Source organism: Papio anubis, chromosome X, assembly GCF_008728515.1.
Source record: "Papio anubis isolate 15944 chromosome X, Panubis1.0, whole genome shotgun sequence".
NCBI classification, from domain to species: Eukaryota; Metazoa; Chordata; class Mammalia; order Primates; family Cercopithecidae; genus Papio; species Papio anubis.
The window spans coordinates 45513693-45536999 of record NC_044996.1 but is presented as its reverse complement, the minus strand read 5'-3'; the positions used below and the strand labels follow the sequence as shown (position 1 = coordinate 45536999).

Genomic DNA, 23307 nt, shown 5'->3' with positions numbered 1-23307 from the left:
AGGGGCAGAGGTACACTTCTGTATGATCTTGCTATAAATCCTGGTTATTTCCACCAGAGCTTGCAACTTCACAGAAGGTCATGAGCTGAAGTTGAAAGAGGCTTAGGTAAATTACTTTTATAATACGAACTCTGTATACCATAAAATACAGTCCCACTGGCTTATTGACTAAAGCAGCAAAGAAGACTTATACCTGTGTTATCTAGAAAATGCTGTAAGTCAGTTCTCAATATGGATTAAGATTGATAATGCTTCTCCCTTAGTTTTCAGGCCAGTTGAGGGGCAGGGGACTGGGAGGAGAGGGATCAGAAGAAAGCTCCACTTGAGGAATGAAATAACTCAAGTTGTATCACTTATAGTTGTATTTCTTGAGTGGGCAATAGCATAAAGGTGGAAATGAGCATGGGGTATGTGGGTTTGAGGGAAATGAGAGGGAGGGAGGCATTAACAAAAATTTGTGTTTGGAACTAGAGGGGGAGGTTTAATGGACTCAGAATTGTGAAAGACCTTGCCTACAAGGCCTTGACCAATTCTGTGTATGTATATAATATACAGCTTTATTCCAGCTGTATATTATAAAGTCAAATAATGGACTGATACATTTAAAGTTGAAACACTGATGGAAGCAAAGCATCTTCTGGTTCATTCTGGGTTTTCAGAAAGTCAACCTTAGATGGAGTCCTCCCCCATAACCCTTATTGCCTTTGTCAGAGGGTTTAAACTCTTATCAAAAATTTAACCCAACATTCTTCTTTCCCAAGCATATTGGCTATGTAAAAGTTTACTATTGAGCTTTCCTGGTTTTTAATTATTGTTATTAATTCTTCTATTAGTACTAACAACCAAGAACCAGTTATATTGTAAAGTTAGCTTGGGCAAGTCACTTGATGTCTCAGAGCATGTGCAAAACGGTGATTATAATACTTGTTATTGGATTAAGGGCCAGATAAGATAATTTGTGAAAATAAAGTGCATACCTCAGTGCCTGGCACATAGTAACATGGTTTTGGAGTCAGACCTGAGTAATGACCTCAGTTCTGTACCTACCTATGTGACCTTGTGCAGATTACTTTTTGTGCCCAAATTTCCTTATCTGCAAAATGGGGTAATACTTCTTAAGGTTTTGGGAAGGGGTAAATTAGTACTACTAGCAAAGTAACGAAAGTCAAATAAGCCTTTTACTTAAAGTTTTATTTTAAATTACTTTTTATTTCCTCATCTCTTTTAGGTCCTTTCAGCTGTGCAGTTTGCCAGTGTCTCAGCTACACCTGCTCTGCCAAGCACTGCGTAATCCATACTGTAAAATCAAAGACCTGAGGTAAGTTGAACTTTGCTTTAAACTCTTAGGTATTTGCAGGTAAAGATTAGGTTGCTAGAAATTGCACTCCCAGCTGACTGGACCTGAAAATAAAATATAGCTAGTTTTCGGCTTCTCCACAGTGGAGCAACAAATGAAGAGATGTGCTACAGGCCTAGAAGGAGCAGGAAGGAGTCAGGCACAGATCTCTGCCCGCCCATCCTGCCTTTTCCCCTTTTGTATGTACTGTTTTTCTGTAATGAGTAAGTGGACGGTTTTAACACCTGAGAGATAGATTTGGGTGTGCTGCCCCACTTGGATCTGCCACCCCTTTTCCTCCTAGACTGCCACTGCTCTCCCCCTTAGTTTTCTTTCAGTTGGGTCCTATCCTACTCCATGCAGCTTGATGATCCTTTTCTCTCCCTCCATTTCCCACCTTCATCCACTAGTTATTCCCCAAAGTACCCGAAGAGGATCCCACCCCTGCCCTGCCCTTCCATCTTCACTTACTTCCAAGCACTTTGTCCACAACACACACACAAGCAGGTGCCCCCTTGTTTTAACACCCCTTTGCCTTATAGATCAATGTCTGCTCTTCTTCTTTCCTCCAGTCCCAAAGGAAAAGGCAGCCCTTCCAAGCCACCCAAGCCAGTAAATTCACTTATTTTTGTGAATACTTATTTTACTTTCATAACACAGAAGTATATAAAGAAAGAAAAGCCCTCCACCCAACTGCCCCATACCCCATCCCACCCTATATCCCTATACCCTGCTGCCTCCTATCCCCTGACCCTGAGCCCGCCAGGTACCTTGTTTGCTAAATGTATTTCCAGACCATTTTATATGCTTACACAAACATAAAACTGTAACATAAGACAAACATGAATATATAAATTTATAACATTCATATACACACAGAACTTTGGTTTTTTTTTTTTTTTTTTTTTACAAAAACAAACGCGACCTTGTCACATGAATTTTTTGTTTTTTTTTTCATTTAACAATACAGGGGCCATGCCTCTGATACAGTATGCAAAATCTACCACATTCTTTCACATGTTTTTTGCATTTTCAAGCTTTCTTCAGCTATCTCCTTCTCCATGGCTCAAATTTCTCCCATATTCAAAAGAACCGGCCAGGCACGGTGGCTCACGCCTGTAATCTCAGCACTTGGGAGGCTGAGGCAGGTGGATTGCCTGAGGTCAGGAGTTCGAGACCAGCCTGGCTAACATGATCTCTACTGAAATTACAAAAATTAGCCAGGCGTGGTGGCACATGCCTGTAGTCCCAGCTACTCGGGAGGCTAAGGCAGGAGAATCACTTAAACACGGGAGGCAGAGGTTGGAGTGAGCCAAGATTGCGCCACTGCACTCTAGCCTGGGCAACAGAGCGAGACTTCGTCTCAAAAAAAAAAAAAGAAAGAAAGAAAAAAAAAAAAATCCTCTCTCAACTGAGTATCCCACTTCAATCCTTCCCTTCACAGCCAAGAATCCTTGAGGAAGAGCCTCCCTCACTGACTCCACATCATCCTCACTCACTCCTCACTTCTGCAGTTTGGCTTCTGCCCCTGCCACTCCCCTAGATCTGCTGGAAGATCCAAAGTAAATGCCAGACCCAATGGATACTTTTCAGCTCCTATCTGAGAGGGCCCCTCAGCTTCATTGACCTTTTTCTCCTAATTCTTCCCCTGTTCTGACTACTCCTAAGTACCTCATTTTCCAACCAGGGACAATTTTGCCCTCTAGTGGACATGTGGCAGTATCTGGAGGCATTTTTGGCTGTCACAACCGGGGCTCTGAGGGGTGGATGCCCTTGGCAACTAGTGGGTAGAGGCTAGGAATTCTTCTAAACATCCTACAATGTACTGGACAGCCCCCTGCAACAAAGAATTATCCAGCTCCAAATGTCAAGAGTACTGAGATTAGGAAACCCTGCCCTAGAGATGTATAAAGAAACTCAAAGACATTTCTGAAAACTGCAGGCTAGGAACCTGACCCTCAATCCTGATTATTGTTCATCCCCAACAGGAAAAAACCTAAAAATCAAGTTTAGCTGCAGCAGAGATGTCCCAGGGCCATGACAGCTTCTTAGTCTCTATGTCCACAGGCCCTGGGCAATGTCCAGGGCTCCTTCAGTTGTGTCTCAGTCTGGTCCAGGTGTAGCTCCTTCTCATCCTTCCACCTGTGGGCTAAAACATACATGTAGCCCCCATCAACAAAACTTAGTCATCAGAAGGAGAGAAGCAGACTAACCTGTCACCTACCCCCTTACCCTACCCACTCCTATCCTCCTCCACCTCACCCCTTCCCTCTAGAAGTTGATTTCCCATTGGGATATGTTTCTGTTCTGTTCTACATTTCTGAATTCACTGAGAGCTTTGTAGCCAGATTTCCCTCCCACATTTATCATTGCGGTGGTGGGTTGGGGGACAGAATGTCTCAAGATGGCACCATGCTTTGGTTCATAGTCTAGACCAGCAAACCCTCTGAGCACTATCAGTTGCTGATTCACCTCCTTGGCAGTGGCGGTTCTCTTTTCAGATCTGACTGTCCCAGGTTCTACTCACTGGGTACTGGAAAGGATTCTCCTATCATGGGGCCATACAGTCATAGCAGTCTGCACCTGCATGATGCTGGTGTCTTCTGTAGGTAGGTCTAAGGGATTCCCTTAGGAGTGGCAAATCTCTGCTGTGTTGATTTGAGTCAGGATGAACCTGGGGTTCATCCCAGGCCTGTTTTGATTGTTTCTTGTGCTATAACTCACTCAGAGCATGAATTGATTGTTTCTTGTGATATAACTCACTCAGAGCATGAATGAACTTCCTATCCAGTTCATTCATGGAAACTCTTGGGATTCAGGAATCTCCACTGCTCACCACACCCTGATGCAACTCCCCAGCAAGTCCCACCATTTTCTTTAATGGTCTTTTGTTCAAAATTGCTCTTCTGGTACAAACGTCTGACTTGGAAATAATCTTGCTCTCAGAACAGAAACTCACTCAAATTAGTTTAAAGTAAAGGGGATCTGTGTAAAGTAGATTTTCATGTAGCACAACTACAGGAAGTGAAAAGTGATTGGGCCACCACTACTCTCTCCCTCTCTCTGGAGTCACAGGATGAACTCCTCTATGCCTGTCTGCTCCCTGAAACCTCATACTGGCGTCCTCTAAAAGACACTTGACTCTGTAAAGCATCCAGTTCTGTTTCCCCACAGCCAGGGCCAGGCCTCAGCTATGGCCTTGGTGTCCATGGCTCTGACCCTGGCCCCAACTCCAAGTGACCCACTGCTTCATTGCCCAACACCATTCTGACTGTGGAATCTGCCTGTCTGTTCAGATTTTCTAACATAAAAAATTCATTTGGCTCAGGATTGGTCAAATATCCACTCCTGCTCCAATTATCTAAGGCCTACATGAAGGGAGGGAGTGGAGGTGTTACATACTGCCCAGGTCCACCAGACACTTAAGATAGGGAGCTAGAGACACACACACAAATAAAAACTGCAGTAGTTCTGGAGTGTTGACTACTAATACTCTGAAATACAAAGGGAGTCATTAAAACATGTCTCTCCCTGCCTGTCATCTACATCCTCCCTCCCACAACCCCGCGTCCCCCCACCCCATTGTCCAATCTTCCCACTCATCCCCTTTCCCCCACTTCACCCAGTCCCCCTCCCACCCCTCCCCTCTCCCCCTGAAGACTGATTTCCCATTGAGATACATTTCTGTTCTATTTTACATTTCTGAATTTACTGAGGCCTTTGCAGCCAGATTCGCCTCCCACAGAGGAAGCAATTTTCCCTCCGTGAAAAATTCACAGCTTTACACCACGGGCAGTCCCAGTCCCCTGGCCTGCGATACACTGGAGGTCTTCTCTGTTGATGAGGTTCGGAGTCTCTCCTGTCTCTTGGGGGCTCTTGAGGGTCTATTCCCTGGGCCCCCACATCAGACCACAGGCTAGCATCAGAGGCCCCCCAGTTGGAAGGCATCTGAGTTGGAACCGGTGCTGTGACCTTTGCTGGTGAAGGGGGTATAGTGGGTATGGCTGAGAAGGCGGACAAAGGGCATGGTTATGAGTATGTGAATGAGGTAGGGAGCTGGACAGGAAGAGGCTCCAGTGAGGCTGTGGACCCAGGCCCAGAGAAGTAAGACAGGGCTGTTTGTACTGACCTGAGATCCTGCTCCCTCTGCCCCCCAAAGGTGTAATTTGCCTGCTCCACAGCTCCCAGAGGATGCCTGAAGCCTCCTCCCAGCCCCTGCAAGGCCTCCTCAGGGGCAGGCCCCGCCTCTGCATACCTCTCCTCTCCTTCTCCTTCAGCAGCACCAGCAGCAGCCACCGCCTCCTTTTCCTGCTCACCTGCTCCTTCTGTGCAATCCCCTCTGGCAGTGGCCAGGCCTGGAAACACTGTAGCCTGGCCCTGCAGCTGGGGAGATGCCAGCTCCTGGAGAGAAGTAGGCAGAGCTGAAACACATTCTGGGGACAGGGCAGGGGGTCCGGGCAGGTTGGGACAGGGCAGGGGCATAGGGCAGGGGCATTGGGCAGGGGCCATTCGGGGGATCTTACAGCATGGAGGAGCTTCCATCTCAGCATGTCCCGCTCTCTCTGCGCCTCCGCAAGGCTGGTCTGGGTTATCCGCAACTGGAAGGTGGCCTTATTGCATTCCATCTCCTGCTGTTCTTTGAGTTCCGTCAGGTTTGAGGCCAAGACCATCGCAGCTGATCTGTGCAGTTTGGCAAAGCCTTGCAGCCACTGCACCCTGCGGTTTTGTAACTGTCCCTGCCTGTGGGCAAAGCGCACGCCCAAGGCCAAGCTGCCCCAGGTACAGGCCTCTTTGACCTCGCTGGGCACCTCGCTGTCCTCCAGGATGGCCCAGAGCTTGTCTTCCACCTCCTCCCAGGATAAGGATATATTCTCGAGGTAGAACTCGGGGCCTTTCGTGTGCCTGGCCATTTTCTCGTTGATGAAGGCCACCACGTTGCTGTGCCGGATCCCACTACTGGGGTCCTCAGGTCTCAAGGCCATGATGGCCTAGGGGTTTAACGGTTTCACTAGCCCTGTGTTGATGGAGCAGCCAATAGGTTCCTTTCTTCCCCCTTAGCCCCTCCCTTCATCAGTCTTCTCCCACCCTCTTGCCCCCGCCCTCCACTCTCTGACAAGACCCTCCTAATGACCCTCTGACAGGCTAGTCCTACCCTAGGGCACCTCCCACCAGGCCTCACCTCTTCAGCCAAGGGCCAGGGGAAGTACAGGTCAACCTCACTGCCTAACACGCCTGAAGAGAGGGTAGCCTCTTTCTAGGGCTTCGCGGGAAAAGAAGCCTCAGGGCCAACCGTGGAGGCTTTTACACTGGGACTGTTCCAATTTCCAGAGATTGTAGGGGTGAAAGGGAGTGAGTGAGGATGGCCTCTGCCACTCCACTGGGACATAAGGGAACCCGCCACATGGTTGGGAGACCTTGAAGGCTGAAAGAAACAGGAGTGGTCCGGAAGGACTTAGAACCAGAAAAAGTATTTGTGAACAAGTTGAAGACTCATCCCTCCCCACCATAATGGTTTGTCCCATGCCAGGGGAGTTTCGCCCCCCAAATGGAATATTCCAGAGCAGGAAACAGCCCCAACCCCTCAGTTGCCCTTGGGGGAAGAGGGTGGAGCCAGGGGCGGAGCTTATTCTTTATTTGCTCAGGGCTAAACATCCCAGACACCCTAACAAATCCTGGCCCGCCCTTCCTCCCCCAGCTCCTCTTTCCCCACTCTCCTCCCATGACCCCTTCTCCCACTCCTCTCCGACTGAAACGCTTTGAATCTTGAAGCAACTGTGGGAGAGGGTTAGGAGTAGCACAAATACACCTTTATACCAAAACCTGAAATATCAGAGATCTTCCATCAAAGGGATATGAATATGTCTCTTAAAACCTTCGGCCAGGCGCAGTGGCTCATGCCTGTAATCTCAGCACTTTGGGAGACCGAGGTGGGCGGATCACGAGGTCAGAAGATTGAGACCATCCTGGCTAACATGGTGAAACCCCGTCTCTACTAAAATTACAAAAAATTAACCGGGTGTGGTGGCACGCACATGTAGCCCCAGCTACTCGGGAGGCTGAGGCAGGATAATCGCTTGAACCTGCGAGGCGGAGGTTGCAGTGAGCCGAGATCACACCACTGCCCTGTAGCCTGGGCGACAGAGTGAGACTCTGTCTCAAACAAACAAACAAACAAGCAAACCAAAAAAACTTGGATGACTTTCTGAGACCCACAAGACAAACCAGACAAATCTCAGGTCGAGTCCAACGTTGCTACTTATTATATGACATCGTACTGTAACTGAATCTGTTTCTACCTATGGGTCTATGATGATGGCCAATGACAAAAGGGCATGTAAAGTTATAAGAGTAATGTTTTCTATGATCCCATATTTGTAAAATGTAGAAATTATGTATGTGTGTTTGCATGTGTTTTTATGTTTCCATAATCTTGGAGAACAGAATGAAGGAGGATATATAGCAGACTCAACATTAGTTATCTCTGGGAAGTGGGGTTGGACTGGAGGTTCGAAAAAAGTTTTTAACTTTTTAAAATACATTTTTCTCTAATTTCGCTTGTTATAAAGAGCATATAACTAACTATATGTATGCATACATCACAAATCTGGAAAGTTATATACTAACACTTTAACAGTGGTTATGTTTGGGTAATAGGAATACAGTACTTTAAAAAATATTCTTTACGTTTTTCTCTATTGTAAAATTGTTTATAATAAACATGTGTTATGTTTTTCAAAATTGAAAAAAAAAGTTTCTCCCAGTACCAGCTGATCATTGTAAATAATTTTTAAGTACTTGGAAAGTACTTCTATAATCCTACCCTTCCTTCAGCCTGGGTGATAATCCCTCTTAATAGTTATATAGTCTTTTAAGATAGGCCATAGCAAGTAGTTTTTAGTTTTTCAAACGAATCATCTTCTGTGTTCCTCTGTGGCCCTTGCACAGGCTACTCTGTGCATGTACAGATTGTTCCTCATCCCCTCCTGCTCTCTCCACTCCCATTCTCTTCATTCACCTAACTCCTATACAGTTTCTATTCCCTTTTCATGATAGTGTTCAAACATTTCTTCCTCTTGTATTTCCTGATTCTGCAAACCCCACCTCAAGCTAGGCTGAATTGTGCAACCCTTTTATGTCCCCATAACAACTTGTGCATATGTCTGGCAGTACTTTTCACACTGTATTGTAATCTGTGATTTTCTTGTCATTTTTCTCCATCAACTGGGGATTCCTTGAGGGTTTAGTCTGTGTCTTAATTATCTTTGTGTTTTCAACATCTAGCACAGTGCTAAGCACCCAATATATTAATTATTGAATGAATTGAAATAACTTATTACATCAGCAAGGTGCTAGCAAGTATCTCTAAAGATATCCTATTTTTTGTTTGTTTGTTTATGAAATGTACTTTTTCTCCACACAGATGGATTTGATTTTCTGTTGCCTCACAGCTTCTTGTGGTAGGGACCTCTCCTTAGTATTTGAAACTAACCAGCATCTGACAGATTTAGAATTTGTAAAAAATACCCTCGAAGATTCAGGAATGAAACTTCTGTGTGAAGGATTAAAACAGCCCAACTGTGTATTACAGACATTGAGGTAATTGTAGCAGGATAATTTGTTATTTGATACTCTTATTTGGGGGGTCAATTTCTATTTCTGTTGGGGGAGAGTGTGAATATGGTAATGAGTTCATTCTTCTGTTCTCTAAAGGTTTTTCCGGCGCTTTATCTCTTCTTCTTGTGGGGCTCTAGCAGCTGTTCTTAGCACCAATCAGTGGCTCACTGAACTGGAATTTAGTGAGGCAAAACCGGAAGCTTCAGCTTTGAAATTGCTCTGTGAAGGCTTAAAAGATACAAATTGCAAATTACAGAAGCTCAAGTAAGTTGTAACTGTTAGTTTTCATTCTTCAAGAATATTTGAAAAATATGCAACTCAAGACGGATGTGTTAGGATCAAAACACATTTCAAGGAGTCATGAAGAAGAGGAATAAATGTGGCAGTCCCTAAAGTTGTTTCTGTGTAACAAGTTTAGGAAGACAATTTTCATTTTAAGTGGAAATATTATCAATAACAACAATAATAACTCATGTTTAGGAATTATTGAGTACTAAGCATTGTGCTGAGTATGCACAAATTGTTTTGCTCTGCACAATAGCTGTGAGAGGTCCAGATTATTATTCTTATTTTTGCAGATGAGAAAATGGAGGAGGTCCAATGTAGTTAGGGTAAAAAATATGGCAAAGGCCCAATTCAAACCTCAGATGTATCTGACTTCAAGTCCACGATAGCACATTAATTTTAAAAAAGTGTTATATATGTTAGTCAAGGTTCTCCAGAGAAACAGAACTAATTTTGTGTGTGTGTGTGTGTGTGTGTGTGTGTGTGTGTGTGTGTGGAGAGAGAGAAAGAGAAAGAGAGAGAGAGCCAGAGCCAGAAACAGATTTATTTTTAAAAATTGGCTTATGCGGTTATGAAGACTGGCAAGTCCAAAATCTGAATGGTAGGCCAGCAGGCTAGAGAACTGGGAAAGAGTCAATGTTGTGGTTTGAGCCTGAAGGTTGTCTGGTGGTAGAACTCCCTTTTCTGAGGAAGTCAGTCTTTTTCTATTAAGGCTTTCAACTGACTGGATGAAGCCAAACCATGTTATGGAGGATAATCTACTTTACTCAAAATGTACTGATTAAAATGTTAATCTCATCTGAAAAGTACTTTCACAGAAACATCTAGAATAATACTTGACAAAATATCTGGGTACCATGGCCTAGCCAAGTTGACGTATAAAATTAATCATCACAATATGGGATTTTTTTTTTTAAGCAAAAGCTCTTTAGCATTCGAGTGTTCTGAAATCCACTTTGAAAACTTCGGGAGGCTGAGGCGGGGAGATCATGAGGTCAGGAGATCGAGACCATCCTGGCCAACATGATGAAACCCCGTCTCTACTAAAAATACGAAAGTTAGCGGGGCGTGGTGGCATGCACCTGTAGTCCCAGCTACTCAGGAGGCTGAGGCAGGAGAGTCGCTTGAACCCGGGAAGCAGAGGTTACAGTGAGCTGAGATCGTGCCACTGCACTCCAACCTGGGCAACAGAGCCAGAATCCATCTCCCCCCACAACAAAAAAAGAAGAAGAAAAGAAAAGAAACAATTGAAAGATTTAAAGGCTGTAGTGTATATCTAGAAATTCTTGAAAGTGATAGGAGAAAAAGTTGATGGAAAAAGGTTCAAAGAATTGGACTACTTAATATGGAGAAACAAAGATTAAGAAGATAGGGACATCAGTAAGAACCACTCTTTGTGACAAAGAAATAATATTATGAGCTGGGCCTCTCTAAAGATGGCAAATTAATAATGATATTTAGATAAGAGGAAAAGAAGGACCTTATTATTGTGTGTGAGATGGGGTCTCACTGGAGTGCAGTGGCATGATCTCAGCTCACTGCAACCTCTGCCTCCTGAGTTCAATCTATCTTCCTACCTCAACTTCCTGAGTAGCCGGGACTACAGACATGTGCCACAATGCCTAGTTAGTTTTGTTTGTTTGTTTTGTTTTGTTTTTTAGAGATGGGCTTTTGCCATGTTGCCCAGGATGCTTTCAAACTCATGGGCTCAAGCAGCCCACCCACCTCGGCCTCCTGAAGTTCTGGGATTATAGATGTGAACCACAAGAAAGACCTTTTGCTTATAAAGTTTATGATTATTGGATTCATCTCCTGGGATTTGAAAGAAGATATGAGATAGAGTGTTAAATTCATACAGGGATTTAAAATGAGATTAGATTATCTTAATATTTTCTCTCAACCTTTTCTTGGGCAGTCAACATTTACTGAGTTTCCACTGTGGGACATATTGTTATGAAATTATTGCCCAAGTCCTTGCCATGGGGATAAGGGGTTGTGACATGCTCAAGACTGGGCATCTTGTATCTGTGGGTCTTGATTTTCTGTGTTCATGCAATATTGTTGATAGGGAGTGAATAGTACACTAAAAAGTGGTCAATTCTGTCTCTGTACACCCTTCCCTTCAGGCTATGTGCTAGCTTTCTCCCAGAAGGCTCAGAAGCTGTTTGCAGGTATCTTTCTTGTGTTCTTATTTGCAACCCAGACCTCATTGAGCTGGACCCGAGTGAAAATCCCTTGGGGGACATAGGGGTGAAGTATCTTTGTGTGGGTCTCAGACATTCCAACTGCAAAGTGGAGAAACTAGAGTAAGTTCCTTAGAACTTATCTGGTGTCATGTAATGACTATTGAACTTGTTGTGTGCCTGCTATGTGCTTGGTGCTTGCTAGAAGTTATCTCACTTTAATCCCTCCTTACAATAACCATATAAGGTGGATTTTTAAAATCCTCATTGTACAGATGAGGAAACTGGAGTTCAGGGAGAAAAATGACTGTTCCACAGTCACACTACTAATAAGTCAGAATGTGACTCCAAAATCTGTCTCCAAATCTCATGGTCTATCTAGTGTACCACAGCTGTGTATGTTTATAGGAATGACAGTTAAATATTAACTATATAAAGAGTATCTACTATGTACCCAACATTGGGCTAGATGTGAGTGGAGTTATCAAAAGTTCTGCAAATGACAAGGCTGTCCTTAGGACACAGATGTGTGTCAAATTCCACAAAATCATTTGAAATGCTAGATGAGCCCAGGGGAGAGGAGAAGGTCACTGTGAGCTAGACACCTCAGGAGGAGGTTCTGAGAGGAAAGTAGGGCAGGGGCTAGAACTTAAAGGATGGCGAGGACTTAGATAAATGGGCAGATGGGCAGAACATTTCCAGGAAGCCAAAATGATGGCAGAGGCTGATTTTTCTTTTCTTTTTCTCTGGATAGCTTGAGCACCTGTCACTCCACAGATGCTAGCTGTGTGGAGCTCTCTTCTTTCTTACAAGTGAGTCAGGCTTTAAAAGAGCTGTTTGTGTTTGCCAATGTCTTGGGGGACACAGGAGTACAGCATCTCTGTGAAAGTCTGCAGCACACAAAGGGTATAATTGAGAATCTTGTGTAAGTGTCTGCTTGTCCTTGTCCTTCTCATGGGCCTTGGGATTTGAGAGTCAGTGGGACACCCTGCTGCCATAGATAACAGCCACCTTGTCTTCCTCATCCCTCTAAGCTTTCTGAATATTCCCTCTCTGCAGCTTGTTGTGAACCCCTTGCCCAAGTCCTGAGCTCCACCCGGAGCCTGACAAGGCTGATTCTGATTAATAACAAAATTGAAGATATGGGACTGAAATTGCTCTGTGAAGGATTAAAACAGCCTGACTGTCATTTAAAAGATCTGGCGTAAGTATCATGGACTATAGCCACGGGCAAAGTTTCCTGATGTTTCAGCAACTCCCAAAATTAAATGAGTATTTTTTGGCCTGGTGAATAAATCTCCAAGGAAGCAGTAAATGAAGAACCAAATAATTTACAGGGAATAAATCATTCTTTCTCCACAGTCTCTCCCTGGCCTTGGCCCAAGGGAATTTTTTTTTGCATGACACTCTGATTTCTTAAGTTGTTGTTTTTTTTTTTTTCTAATGGGCAAACACAATTCTTAAAGTGACCCAGTGCAGATGCAATGATGCCAGCCTTCTCTACCTTACTTCCTGGCAGGTTGTGGACCTGTCACCTGTCTGGGGCATGTTGTCAGGATTTGTGCAATGCACTCTACACCAATGAACACCTGAGAGACTTTGACTTCAGTGACAATGCCTTAGGGGACGAGGGCATGCGGGTGCTGTGTGAAGGGCTGAAATGCCCCTGTTGTAAACTACAGACTTTGTGGTATGTGCACAGGGACTCTGTCTACTAGGCCTCTATTCTAGACTGTATTTGAAAGGGAGGGCCACTGGGAACTTGTGATAAAAGCGATTACTTTCTTGAATCTTCGATCACTCACAGGTTAGCAGAATGTCATCTCACAGATGCATGCTGTGGAGCCCTCGCCTCTGTCCTCAACAGAGATGAGAACCTAACATTGCTAGACTTAAGTGGAAACGACCTCAAGGATTTTGGAGTGCAGATGCTATGTGATGCACTGATTCATCCAATATGTAAACTTCAGACATTCTAGTAAGTCACTGGAGAGGGAAGTGGAAGGGAAGGGGTCAAGACAGGCATATTGGGTTTGGTCATAGCCCATTGTAGTGAGGAAAGAGAAGAAAAACTGAGGGCAGGCCAAGCCTACTTTATCTTACTAGTAAAGTAAGTGAAATTGCCAATAGGCCTATCCTCCCTGGACATGATCAGGGAGAGGCAAAGGACGGTCTTCTCTGTTATCAACCTGCTAAAGGAAGTAACATGGTGTAAGAAAAAGAACATAGGATTTAGGATTTGCTAGGTTTGGCTTAAATTCTAGGTCTAGCATCTACTAGCTATCTGACCATGCTTGCTTAATGTTAGTATCCTTGTCTATAAAATGGTGATAATGCTAGTACCTGACTATCTGGGGTTAACATAGGCATTGAATAGACTGCAATTATGAATGTGCCTAGTACAACCCCTTTGCACATAGGAGGTACTTTATAAATGTTGCCCTCTTTCCATTTCCACTTCTAACTGCTAGAGGACTTGATGTATACATTTTGAGAGTCTTCCAACACTCAAGGGATGAAGCTATAATGGTGCAGTTACAGAGGATGGAGGTCTTGGCCCTCTCTGGTCAGTGTCTGTCTGTCAGCTCAGCAGGCTGGCATGATACACAAAGTAATTCTTAATTAAAATACAGCAGTGCTCTGTTGGCAGCTAACCAGTGACCAAATGGCCGTTTGTTTCTGGCATTCAGAACTGGAACATACAATGGAAAGTAAAGGCCGAGTGCAAAAATTCTACATTCCAAAGCCAATCTGATGGATAAATGAGAACAGCATAAAAGCCTGATTACGAGTCTGGCTAAAACAGAAGCTGGTTCTCTACTAGCCAGGTGAAGTCTGTTAGTTTTGAAGGCCCAAGAGTGTGGTGATTCCTACCCAAGCAAAGGGAATTATTTATAACATGATAAGCCTCAGAGGTTAGGAATGTCTGTGGTGTCTTTCTCAGAAAGAAGTAGATGGAATCTTTATTATCAACAGGCTGAAATAAGCTCAACAATCAACCTTAATGTTTCTTTAAATGTAGAGTAATTTAATGTGATAGCATTCCACAGTGTTGATGCTATAATAAAGTTCCTAAGTAGCAGAAAGGAGAAATCATTTTGTCAGTGATGGCATGCCATTTTTTTTTTTATTGTAAGTTGTTGTGCCATTTCTTATTTTGCTCATGCTTTGTCTTTTAACCAATACACTTCCATTGTGTTTTCAGTCCAACCTTCAAACCCTTATAAATTGTCAATCCAGTTGATAGCAGTGTGCAATAATAGCTCTGAGTACAAAATAAAGGACACACACATACAAAGTAGACACAATTTGCTGACTTCAAATACATTTTAAATGTTAGAGTGTATATCAGACAAAACTGAAGTCAATATAAATATATGCTTACCCAAGTAAAGTGAGTAGAATATATAGATCATTTAGTGTGGTGAGTTGAACAGGAATAAATCCAGGAGAGTCTCCTAGAAGGGGTAGTCATATCTGAATATTGGAAAGGTTGGAGGAAGGTTATTTTCTAAGACCTGCTTGAGTGCAGGGTCTGAATCCTATTCCTCACCTTATTTTCCCCTGTAAACTTCCTGGCACAGTGCTTTGCATATAGTAAGTACATATAGAAGATCAGTTAGTAATTTGGGGTCAAGGCAAGGAGACAGTTAATGATATGTAATAAAAACAAAAAAACAAAACAAAAAAACAGGTGTCTTGGCTGGGTGCGGTAGCTCGTGTCTGTAATCCCAGCACCTTGGGAGGCCAAGGCAGGCGATCACCTGAGGCCAGGAGTTTGAGACCAGCCTGGCAAACATGGTGAGACCTTGTCTCTACTAAAAATACAAAAACATTAGTAGGGCGTAGTGGCCCATGCCTGTAATCCCAGATACTTGAGAGGCTGAGTCAGGAGAATTGCTTGAACCCGGGAGGCAGAGATTGCAGTGAGCTGAGATCATGCCACTGTACTCCAGCCTGGGTGACAAAGTGAGATTCTGTCTCAAAAAGAAAAAAAAAAAGCAACAACAGGTTTTTTGACATTCAGAAGGTCAAGTGAAAAGAAGAGGAGGTTGCCTCAAAGGGGGAAAAAAAATACTAATGTTTATTCATTCCATAATCATTCCACTTGCTGAATATCTCTTATGTACCAGACAAATGTGCCAGGTGCAGGGGAGACAAGAATAAATAAGATAGGAGACATGACCTGTGCTCTTCAGGGGCCAGTGGTCTTAGTAGTAGAGACAGGCACATAAATTGATTAATGCAATGACACACTCATGAGCTATTAGGAGAGCCATGGCAGGATACAATCAACCTAGCCCAGGAGGGTCAGGGAAAGCTTCTTGGAGGAAGAGCCACCTGAGTCAAGTCTTAGGACTGTAGCTAGTGGCAACGGGGGTAAAAGTGGAGAAGGTAGTCCAGACTTAGGCGATAGCATGAGCAAAGGTACGCAGACGATAAATAGCATGGTTTACGGTACTTGACTGGGATAAGGTTGGGGTATCTCTAGGAACTTTGGTATTGCTGGAGCATAAAGTGCAAAGCAGAGTATGTCAAGAAATGAGACTGGGGAGTTAGTCAGGACCTTGTATGCCATGTGTGATGAGTAAGACCTGTTAACAGAATTCTCAATACAAGTTCAGTCATCTCTTTTTCTTTCACATGCCCTAGTAGTAGTACATTTTGAGGCATCTCCTCACCCCAACTTTCTAAACTGGCCCCAAAGATGGGGCCAGTTTTGCTTTCAAAGCTAGATGGAGAAGCCTTCTACTGTTGCTGCTATTTCTCACTGCCACATCGGGTTGATCTTGAGAACTGACCCTACACAGTCCAACAGAAGCTTGGTGACTGGACAGAGATACCCTGGCTGGTCCAGCATCCCTGCCAGCCTTGCCTGCAGTGGCATTACACTTGGGCTGCAGAGTTACAGGTATCTTAGTCTTCACCCAAATGTGCAGCTGTTGTTCTATGAAGTACCATATATGTCATGGTGGCTGGGTCTAGAGAAGCTCCTTTCATCAGCCACAGGTACATATGTGGTGAAGCCTGGCCTTGCCCATAAAGATGTAGGCCCTTGATTTGAGCCAGGGATACTACTTAAGTCTTCTTCTTCAAGGTAATTTTATTTCGGAGTCTTCGTGCTTTCCCAGGCACAGGACTTTGGATGAAACGCTCTTACTCATCTTGATACATATTCCTAATTCTAAATTTGGAAAGAAGAGGTTGTAGGTAACTGGTCTCTTAACTCCCAAAAGACCTCTGGGCTTCCTAAGCAAATTGATCCACTTTTTCCCCAACAGCGAGTTCTACTTATCAGGAAGCAAGACAACTTTTGCTAAATCACTCAAAAAATTCTAAAGGTCTTGTTACACTTCAATGGCATTAAATGTCTACTTACCCTACAATTACATAACTAACAGGGTCACTCATTTCACTTTGCTAGATAAAGATTAGCTTCTATCCACTAAAAACTAAAAGTGATACCTTGCTACACATTTGAAAGAGCTTGTACATTCTTTTGTAGTCAGTGGGTTTTAATCATGGTTACACATACTGAGTTTGAAGGGTGGGGTGGGAGGCAGATGCTCAAGAAGTTTTCTAGTAGGTAGGTGGTTGGATGTAGGAGTGTGCCCTGGGAAGTGATCATCCACAAAGAGGTGATAGCTGAATCTATGAAAGTGCATGAGATCTACTAGGAAAAGTGAGAAGAGAAAAACCTCTCTGGGGAATAAGCCCTAGACAACACCAATTTTAAAGCGATGGATATGGAAAGGAAAACTTAGGAAGAGAACCAGGAGAGAATGGTGTCCTGAAAGCTAAAGAAGAAGTGAATTTCAAGGAAGAAGTGCTCAACAGTATCAAATGCAGCAGAGAGATCCAATAGGATGAGCACTGTGAAGTGTCCACGGGATTTAGCAATTAGCAGGTCATGGAAGACCTTGTCAAGGGCTGTTTTAGTAGTGTGGTAGGGCTGGAAACCATATTGTAGTGACTTGAAGAGATAGATAATAAGCAAATGGAGAAAGAGAGATGAGATTACCTTTAAAAGAAGTTTATGAAAAGGAGAATAGATTCGGGGTTGTAGCTAGAGGCAATTGTGAGACTGGAAGAAGCAGGGATTTGTTTTTTTCCTTTTTTTCCTTGTTTTGAGACAGGCAGATTTATAGACCTATAGAAAGGAACCCATAGAGAGGAAGAGGTTGCAACTACAGGAGTAAAAACTAATGGACTAATGGAGCAGGGCTTTGGACAAGGCAGGGAGGGACAGGAGTGATATTTCAAGAGAAAGAGTTAAGAATTTTATCTTTCATCTTTTGAGACTCAAGGAAAGGTGCTAAGGCTGGAGGAGGAGGTAGTTAACTGAGTGGATGAAGTAACTCAGTGGTGCCATGGAGCAAGTGTGAATTGGAATCTTATCCATGGGAATAGGAAAGCTACTGTAGGCATCTCTTGGCTTGACTTAATGCAATATTTTTTCCCTTTTTCACAGCCTTGACACAGATCCTTTACATGAAGATGCATTTAGAAAGATGGAAGTTTTAAAAATGAGCAAGCCTGGAATCACCTGTTGTCTGAGAGAGTGCTTGATATAATTTCAGTTTTCTTAAATTTATTGAAGCTCATTTTATGACCTATCATATGGTCTATCTTGGAGAAAGTTCCATGTGCTGTTGAATAGAATGTGTATTCTGTGGTTGTTGGATGGAATGTTCTGTATATATCTGTTAAGTCCATTTGTTCCAAGGTATAGTTTAAATCCATTGTTTCTTTGTTGACTTTCTGCCTTGATGACCTGTCTAGTACTGTCACTGGACTATCAAAGTCCCCCACTATTGTTGTGTTGCTATATATCTCATTTCTTAAGTCTGTTAGTAATTGTTCTATAAATTTGGGAACTGCAGTGTTAGGTGCATATATGTTTAGGATTGTGATATTTTCCTGCTGTCCAAGACTTTTTACCGTTATATAATGTCTCTCTTTGTCTCTTTTAATGCTGTTGCTTTAACGTTTGTTTTGTCTGATATAAGAATAGCCACCCTGCTTGCTTTTGGTGTCTGTTTGCATGAAATGCCTTTTTCCACCCCTTTACTTTCAGTTTATGTGAGTCCTTATGTGTTAGATGAGTCTCCTGAAGGCAGCAGTTGGTTGGTGAGCTCTTATACATTCTGCGGTTCGGTATCTTTTTAAGTGGAGCATTCAGGCCATTTACATTCAATGTTAGTATTGAAATATGAGGTACAGTTGTATTTATCATGCTCTTTGTTGCCTGCGTACTTTGATTTTTTGTGTTTGTTTTTTAGTTTTACTTTTTAACTTGTATTTTTGTTTTATAGGTCCTGTGTGATTTATGCTTTAAAGAGGTTCTGTTTTGATGTGTTTCCAGGACTTGTTTCAAGATTTAGAGCTCCTTTTAGCAGTTCTTGTAGTGGAGGCTTGGTAATGGTGAATTCTCTCAGCATTTGTTTGTCTGAAAACGACTGTATCTTTCCTTCATATGATACTTAGTTTTGCTGGATACAAAATTCTTGGCTGAAAATTGTTTTATTTGAAGAGGCTGAAAACAGGATCCCAAATCCCTTCTAGCTTGTAGGGTTTCTGCTGAGAAATTTGCTGTTAATCTGATAGGTTTTCCTTTGTATGTTACCTGGTGCTTCTGTCTCACAGCTCTTAAGATTCTTTCCTTCGTCTTAACTTTGGATAACCTGATGACAATGTGCCTAGGCAAAGATCTTTTTGCAATGAATTTCCCGGGCGTTCTTTGTGCTTCTTGTATTTGCGTGTCTAGGTCTCCAGCAAGGGTGGGGAAATTTTCCTTGATTATTTCCCCAAATGTGTTTTCCAAGCTTTTAGAAATTTCTTCTTCCTCAGGAACACCAGTTATTCTTAGGTTTGGTCATTTAACATAATTCCAGACTTCTTGGAGGCTTTGTTCGTATTTTCTTATTCTTTTTTCTTTGTCTTTGTTGGATTGGGTTAATGCAAAGACATTGTCTTCGAGCTCTGAATTTCTTTGTTCTACTTGTTCAGTTCTGTTGCCGAGATTTTCCAGAGCATTTTGCATTTCTAAAAGTGTGTCCAAAGTTTCCTGAAATTTTTATTGCTTTTTTTTTAAGCTGTCTAGGTCTTTGAATATTTCTCCCTTCACTTCTTGTATCATTTTTTGGGTTTCCTTGCTTTGGGCTTTGCCTTTCTCTATCCCTCCTTGATTAGCTTAATGACTAACCTCCTGAATTCTTTTTCAGGTAAATCAGGAATTTCTTTTTGGTTTGGATTCATTGCTGGTGAACTAGTATGAATTTTGAGGGGTGTTGACAAGCCTCTTTTTGTCACATTACCAGGGTTGGTTTTCTGGCTCCTTCTCATTTGGGTAGGCTCTATCAGACGGAAGGCCTAGGGCTGAAGGCTGTCGTTCAGATTTTTTTGTCCCATGGGGTGTTCCCTTGATATTGTACTCTTCCCCTTTTCCTGTGGATGTGGCTTCCTGTGAGCCAAACTGCAGTGATTGCTGTCTCTCGTCTGGGTCTAGCCACCCAGCAAGTCTGCCCGGCTCCAGGCTGGTACTGGGGGTTGTCTGCACAAAGTCCTGTGACGTGAACCATCTATGGGTCTCTCAGCCATGGATACCAGCGCCTGTTCCTATGGAGGTGGCAGAGGGCGCAGTGGACTCCATGAAGGTCCTTAGCTTTGGTGGTTTAATGCTCTATTTTTGTGCTGGTTGGCCTCCTGCCAGGAAGTGGCACTTTCCAGAAAACATCAGCTGTAGTAGTGTGAAGAGGGACCAGCGGTGGGCGGAGCCCTAGAACTCCCAAGATTATATGCCTTTTGTCTTCCGCTACCAGGGCGGGTAGGGAAGGACCATCAGGTGCAGGCAAGGCTAGGCATGTCTGAGCTGAGACTCTCCTTGGGCGGGTCTTGCTACAGTGGCTGCAGGGGATGAGGATGAGATTACCAGGTCACTGGAGTTGTGTACCTAGGAGGATTATGGCTGCCTCTGCTGAGTCATGCAGGTTGTCAGGGAAGTGGGGGAAAGCTGGCAGTCACAGGCCTCGCCCAGTTCCCATGCAAACCTAAGGGCCAGTCTCACTTGTACCGTGCCACCCGCCACAGCTTTGAGTCTGTTTTCAGACAGAGGGCAAGACAGGCTTGAAAAGTTGTCTAAGGCTTTCTGCCTCCCAACTGCGAAAGAAAAGGGCTTTAGTTCTTCTACCACTTGTGAAGTCTGTAAGCTGGGTTTGTACCCTCCCCGAGTTCTGGCCAGGAGGCTTCTCACGCCATTCAAATTGTTACAGAGTTCAGCTAGAGATTTCCTTCTCCCTGTGGAGTTTTACCCCCTGCTCCTCTGGCCACCCTCCTGATGGATCCTTATGGTGCCAGGCAGGAATGGGCTTGTTGGGGACCCAGCGAGCTCCCAGGGCCTTTCTGCTGCTTCCTCTACCCCTGTATTTTGCTTGGCTCAGCTCTCTAACTTGACTTAGCTGCAGGTAAAATCAGAAACTTCTCCCGCAAACAGATCTTCAGCTTCTCCAGTGGGGATGTGTGTTCAGGAGAGGAGGGTCTCCCTTTCCAACTTCTGCAGATGGGGCACTTACAGTATTTGGGGTGTCTCCTGGGTCCTGCAGGAGCAGTCCATTTCCTTTGGAGGGTCTGTGGGTCCTTTCAGGATTGCTGGTTTGTTCTTGCAGTTAATCTGGAGCTAAAAATCACAATGCCATTTTTATTCTTTTAAAACGTGATGGTTTAGAAGAAAATATAGGGGCAGGGATTTATAAGCATGACATTAAAAACTCAAAGGAAAAGAACGAAAGATTTGATAACATCATAAAACCTCTTTATGAAAAAGTACACAATATATATAATTAAAAGACTAGTGACAAACTGAAAATACTTATTTGGCACGCATATAAATCACAAGGCTAACATCCATAATGTAAAGAACAACAAATCAGTATGAGAACCACAAAACTTGGAGTGCTTCCACTTTCTCGCAATGATGGAGTAACAGTTACTAGATTTAGCCTGTCATCTTAACAACTCAAAAAATGAGCAAAATATATGAAACAACAATTTTTTGTACATTGGATAACAGGCAGAGTTGGGACAAATAAAAAAACAGATGGTAGATTTAAAAAGAACCATATCATAATCATATTAAAGTTAATGGTCTCACAACAACCCAGTTAAAAGGCTGAGGTTGGTAGAATGGAAAAAATATTGTTTAAAACCCAACTATATGTTGCCTGTAGGAGACATACTTTAAGCATAAAAACACAAATAGGTTAAACATAAAAGATGTTTAACATTAATTTTAAAAAAGCCAGAATGACTATATGATTATCAGAGAAAGCAGACTGCAAGGCAAAGGATATTATCAAGATAAAGAGAGCTATTTCATAATGATAAATAGGCTAATTCATCATGAGGACATAACAATGCTAACTATACATGTGTCTAATAACAGACATTCAAAATACATGAAGCAAAAACTGGCTGAACCTAAGAAGTAAACAAATACACAATTGTAGGCAGAGACTTCGACACCTCTCTTTCACTAATTGTTAGACCAAGGAGACAGAAAATCAGTCAGAATATAGAATACTTGAACAACACAAATAACTTGATTTAATTAACATTTAGGTAATACTCAACCAAACAACAGAAAGCATGCTGTTTTCAAGTGTGTGTTGAAAATGTACCAAGATAGACCATATCTGGGTCATATAACAAGTCTCAATAAAGTTAAAGGATTCAAGTCACATGAAGTATATCCTCTGACCACATGGAATTAAATTTAAAAAATAAAGATATATGGAAATTCCCCAAATATTTGGAAATAAATAACACATTTTAAAATAATCAATGGCTCATAAAGGAAGTCTTAAGGGAAATTATAAAGTATTTTAAACTGAATGAAAACCCATAAGATACATGTATTTGTAGAATATAGGCAATGCAGTGCTTTGAGGGAAATGTACTAAACAGCTATATTAGTAAAAAAAAGTTTTAAGTCATTGACTTCAGCTTCCACAATAAGAAACTAGAAAAAGAAAATCAAGTGTAATTCAAAGTAAGTAGAAGAAAGGAAATAATAAATAGAAAAAGAAATCAGTACAATAAAAAAAATAGAAAAAAATCAATGAAACCAAAGGTTGGTTCTTTGAGAAGATAATAAAATTCATAAACCTTTAGCAAGTTGATTAGGAAAAAAAAGAAGAGAAGACACAACTTCCCGATATCAGGAATGAGAGTGGGCCACCACTACCAATCCTACAGACATTAGAAAGATAAGGCAGTATTATGAATAACTTTATATCAAAATTCTATAAATTTGATTGAATGGACAAATACCTTGAAGAACACAAACTACCAAAGCTAACTCAAGAAAAAAAATAGAAAACCTAAATAGCCCAATACCTAGAAATTAAATTTTATTTGAAAACCTTCCCAAAAAGGAACTTTAGGCATAAATGTCTCCACTGGTGAATTCTACCAAACACCACTTCTACACAAGAAGAAGAAAAAATAAATGCCACTTCTACACAAAATCTTTGAGAAATTTGAAGTAAACGTTTCCTAACATTCTATGAGGTCAACATTACCCTGCTACCCAAACCAGAAAAAGATATTACAAGGAAAGAAAACTATACCTCAATATCTATCATAGAGATAGATGCAAAAATAACTTAAAATTTTAGCAAATAAAATCCAGCAATATATAATTGATGATTATGAACGATTGGGCTTCATCTTAGAAATGCAAGGATGATGCAACATTCACAAATTTGCATAATTTATCATTTGGACAAACTGAAGAAAAAACATGATTATATCAATAGATGCAGAAGAAAATCATTTGCCAGACTCCAACATTCACTGCTGATAAAAAAAATAATAACTAAGAATATTTAG

The 23307-nt window shown here is 42.4% G+C and overlaps 3 protein-coding genes across 4 annotated transcripts in view; 2 read left to right on the top strand and 1 right to left on the bottom strand.

Annotated features, from left to right (window-relative positions):
* VSIG1 (V-set and immunoglobulin domain containing 1) overlaps positions 1-23307 on the top strand; it is a 151413-nt gene that overhangs the window by 37836 nt on the left and 90270 nt on the right. For both annotated transcript variants that reach the window (XM_021932514.2, XM_021932513.2), the window contains exons 4-8: positions 1229-1318; positions 8757-8932; positions 9047-9214; positions 11362-12230; positions 12478-12622. The gene's annotated coding sequence lies outside the window, so the exon portion shown is untranslated. The remainder of the gene's footprint in view (positions 1-1228; positions 1319-8756; positions 8933-9046; positions 9215-11361; positions 12231-12477; positions 12623-23307) is intronic.
* Positions 5045-6318, bottom strand: TEX13B (testis expressed 13B). Its single transcript, XM_031660585.1, is given in 2 exon segments — positions 5045-5739; positions 5886-6318. Coding segments are annotated over 2 exon segments (1128 nt in total).
* Positions 12629-18029, top strand: LOC108583801 (NACHT, LRR and PYD domains-containing protein 3-like). Its single transcript, XM_017954110.3, has 3 exons — positions 12629-13108; positions 13226-13396; positions 17891-18029. Exons 1-3 carry the CDS (start codon positions 12903-12905, stop codon positions 17991-17993), a joined length of 480 nt encoding a protein of 159 aa, XP_017809599.2. The 5' UTR covers positions 12629-12902; the 3' UTR covers positions 17994-18029.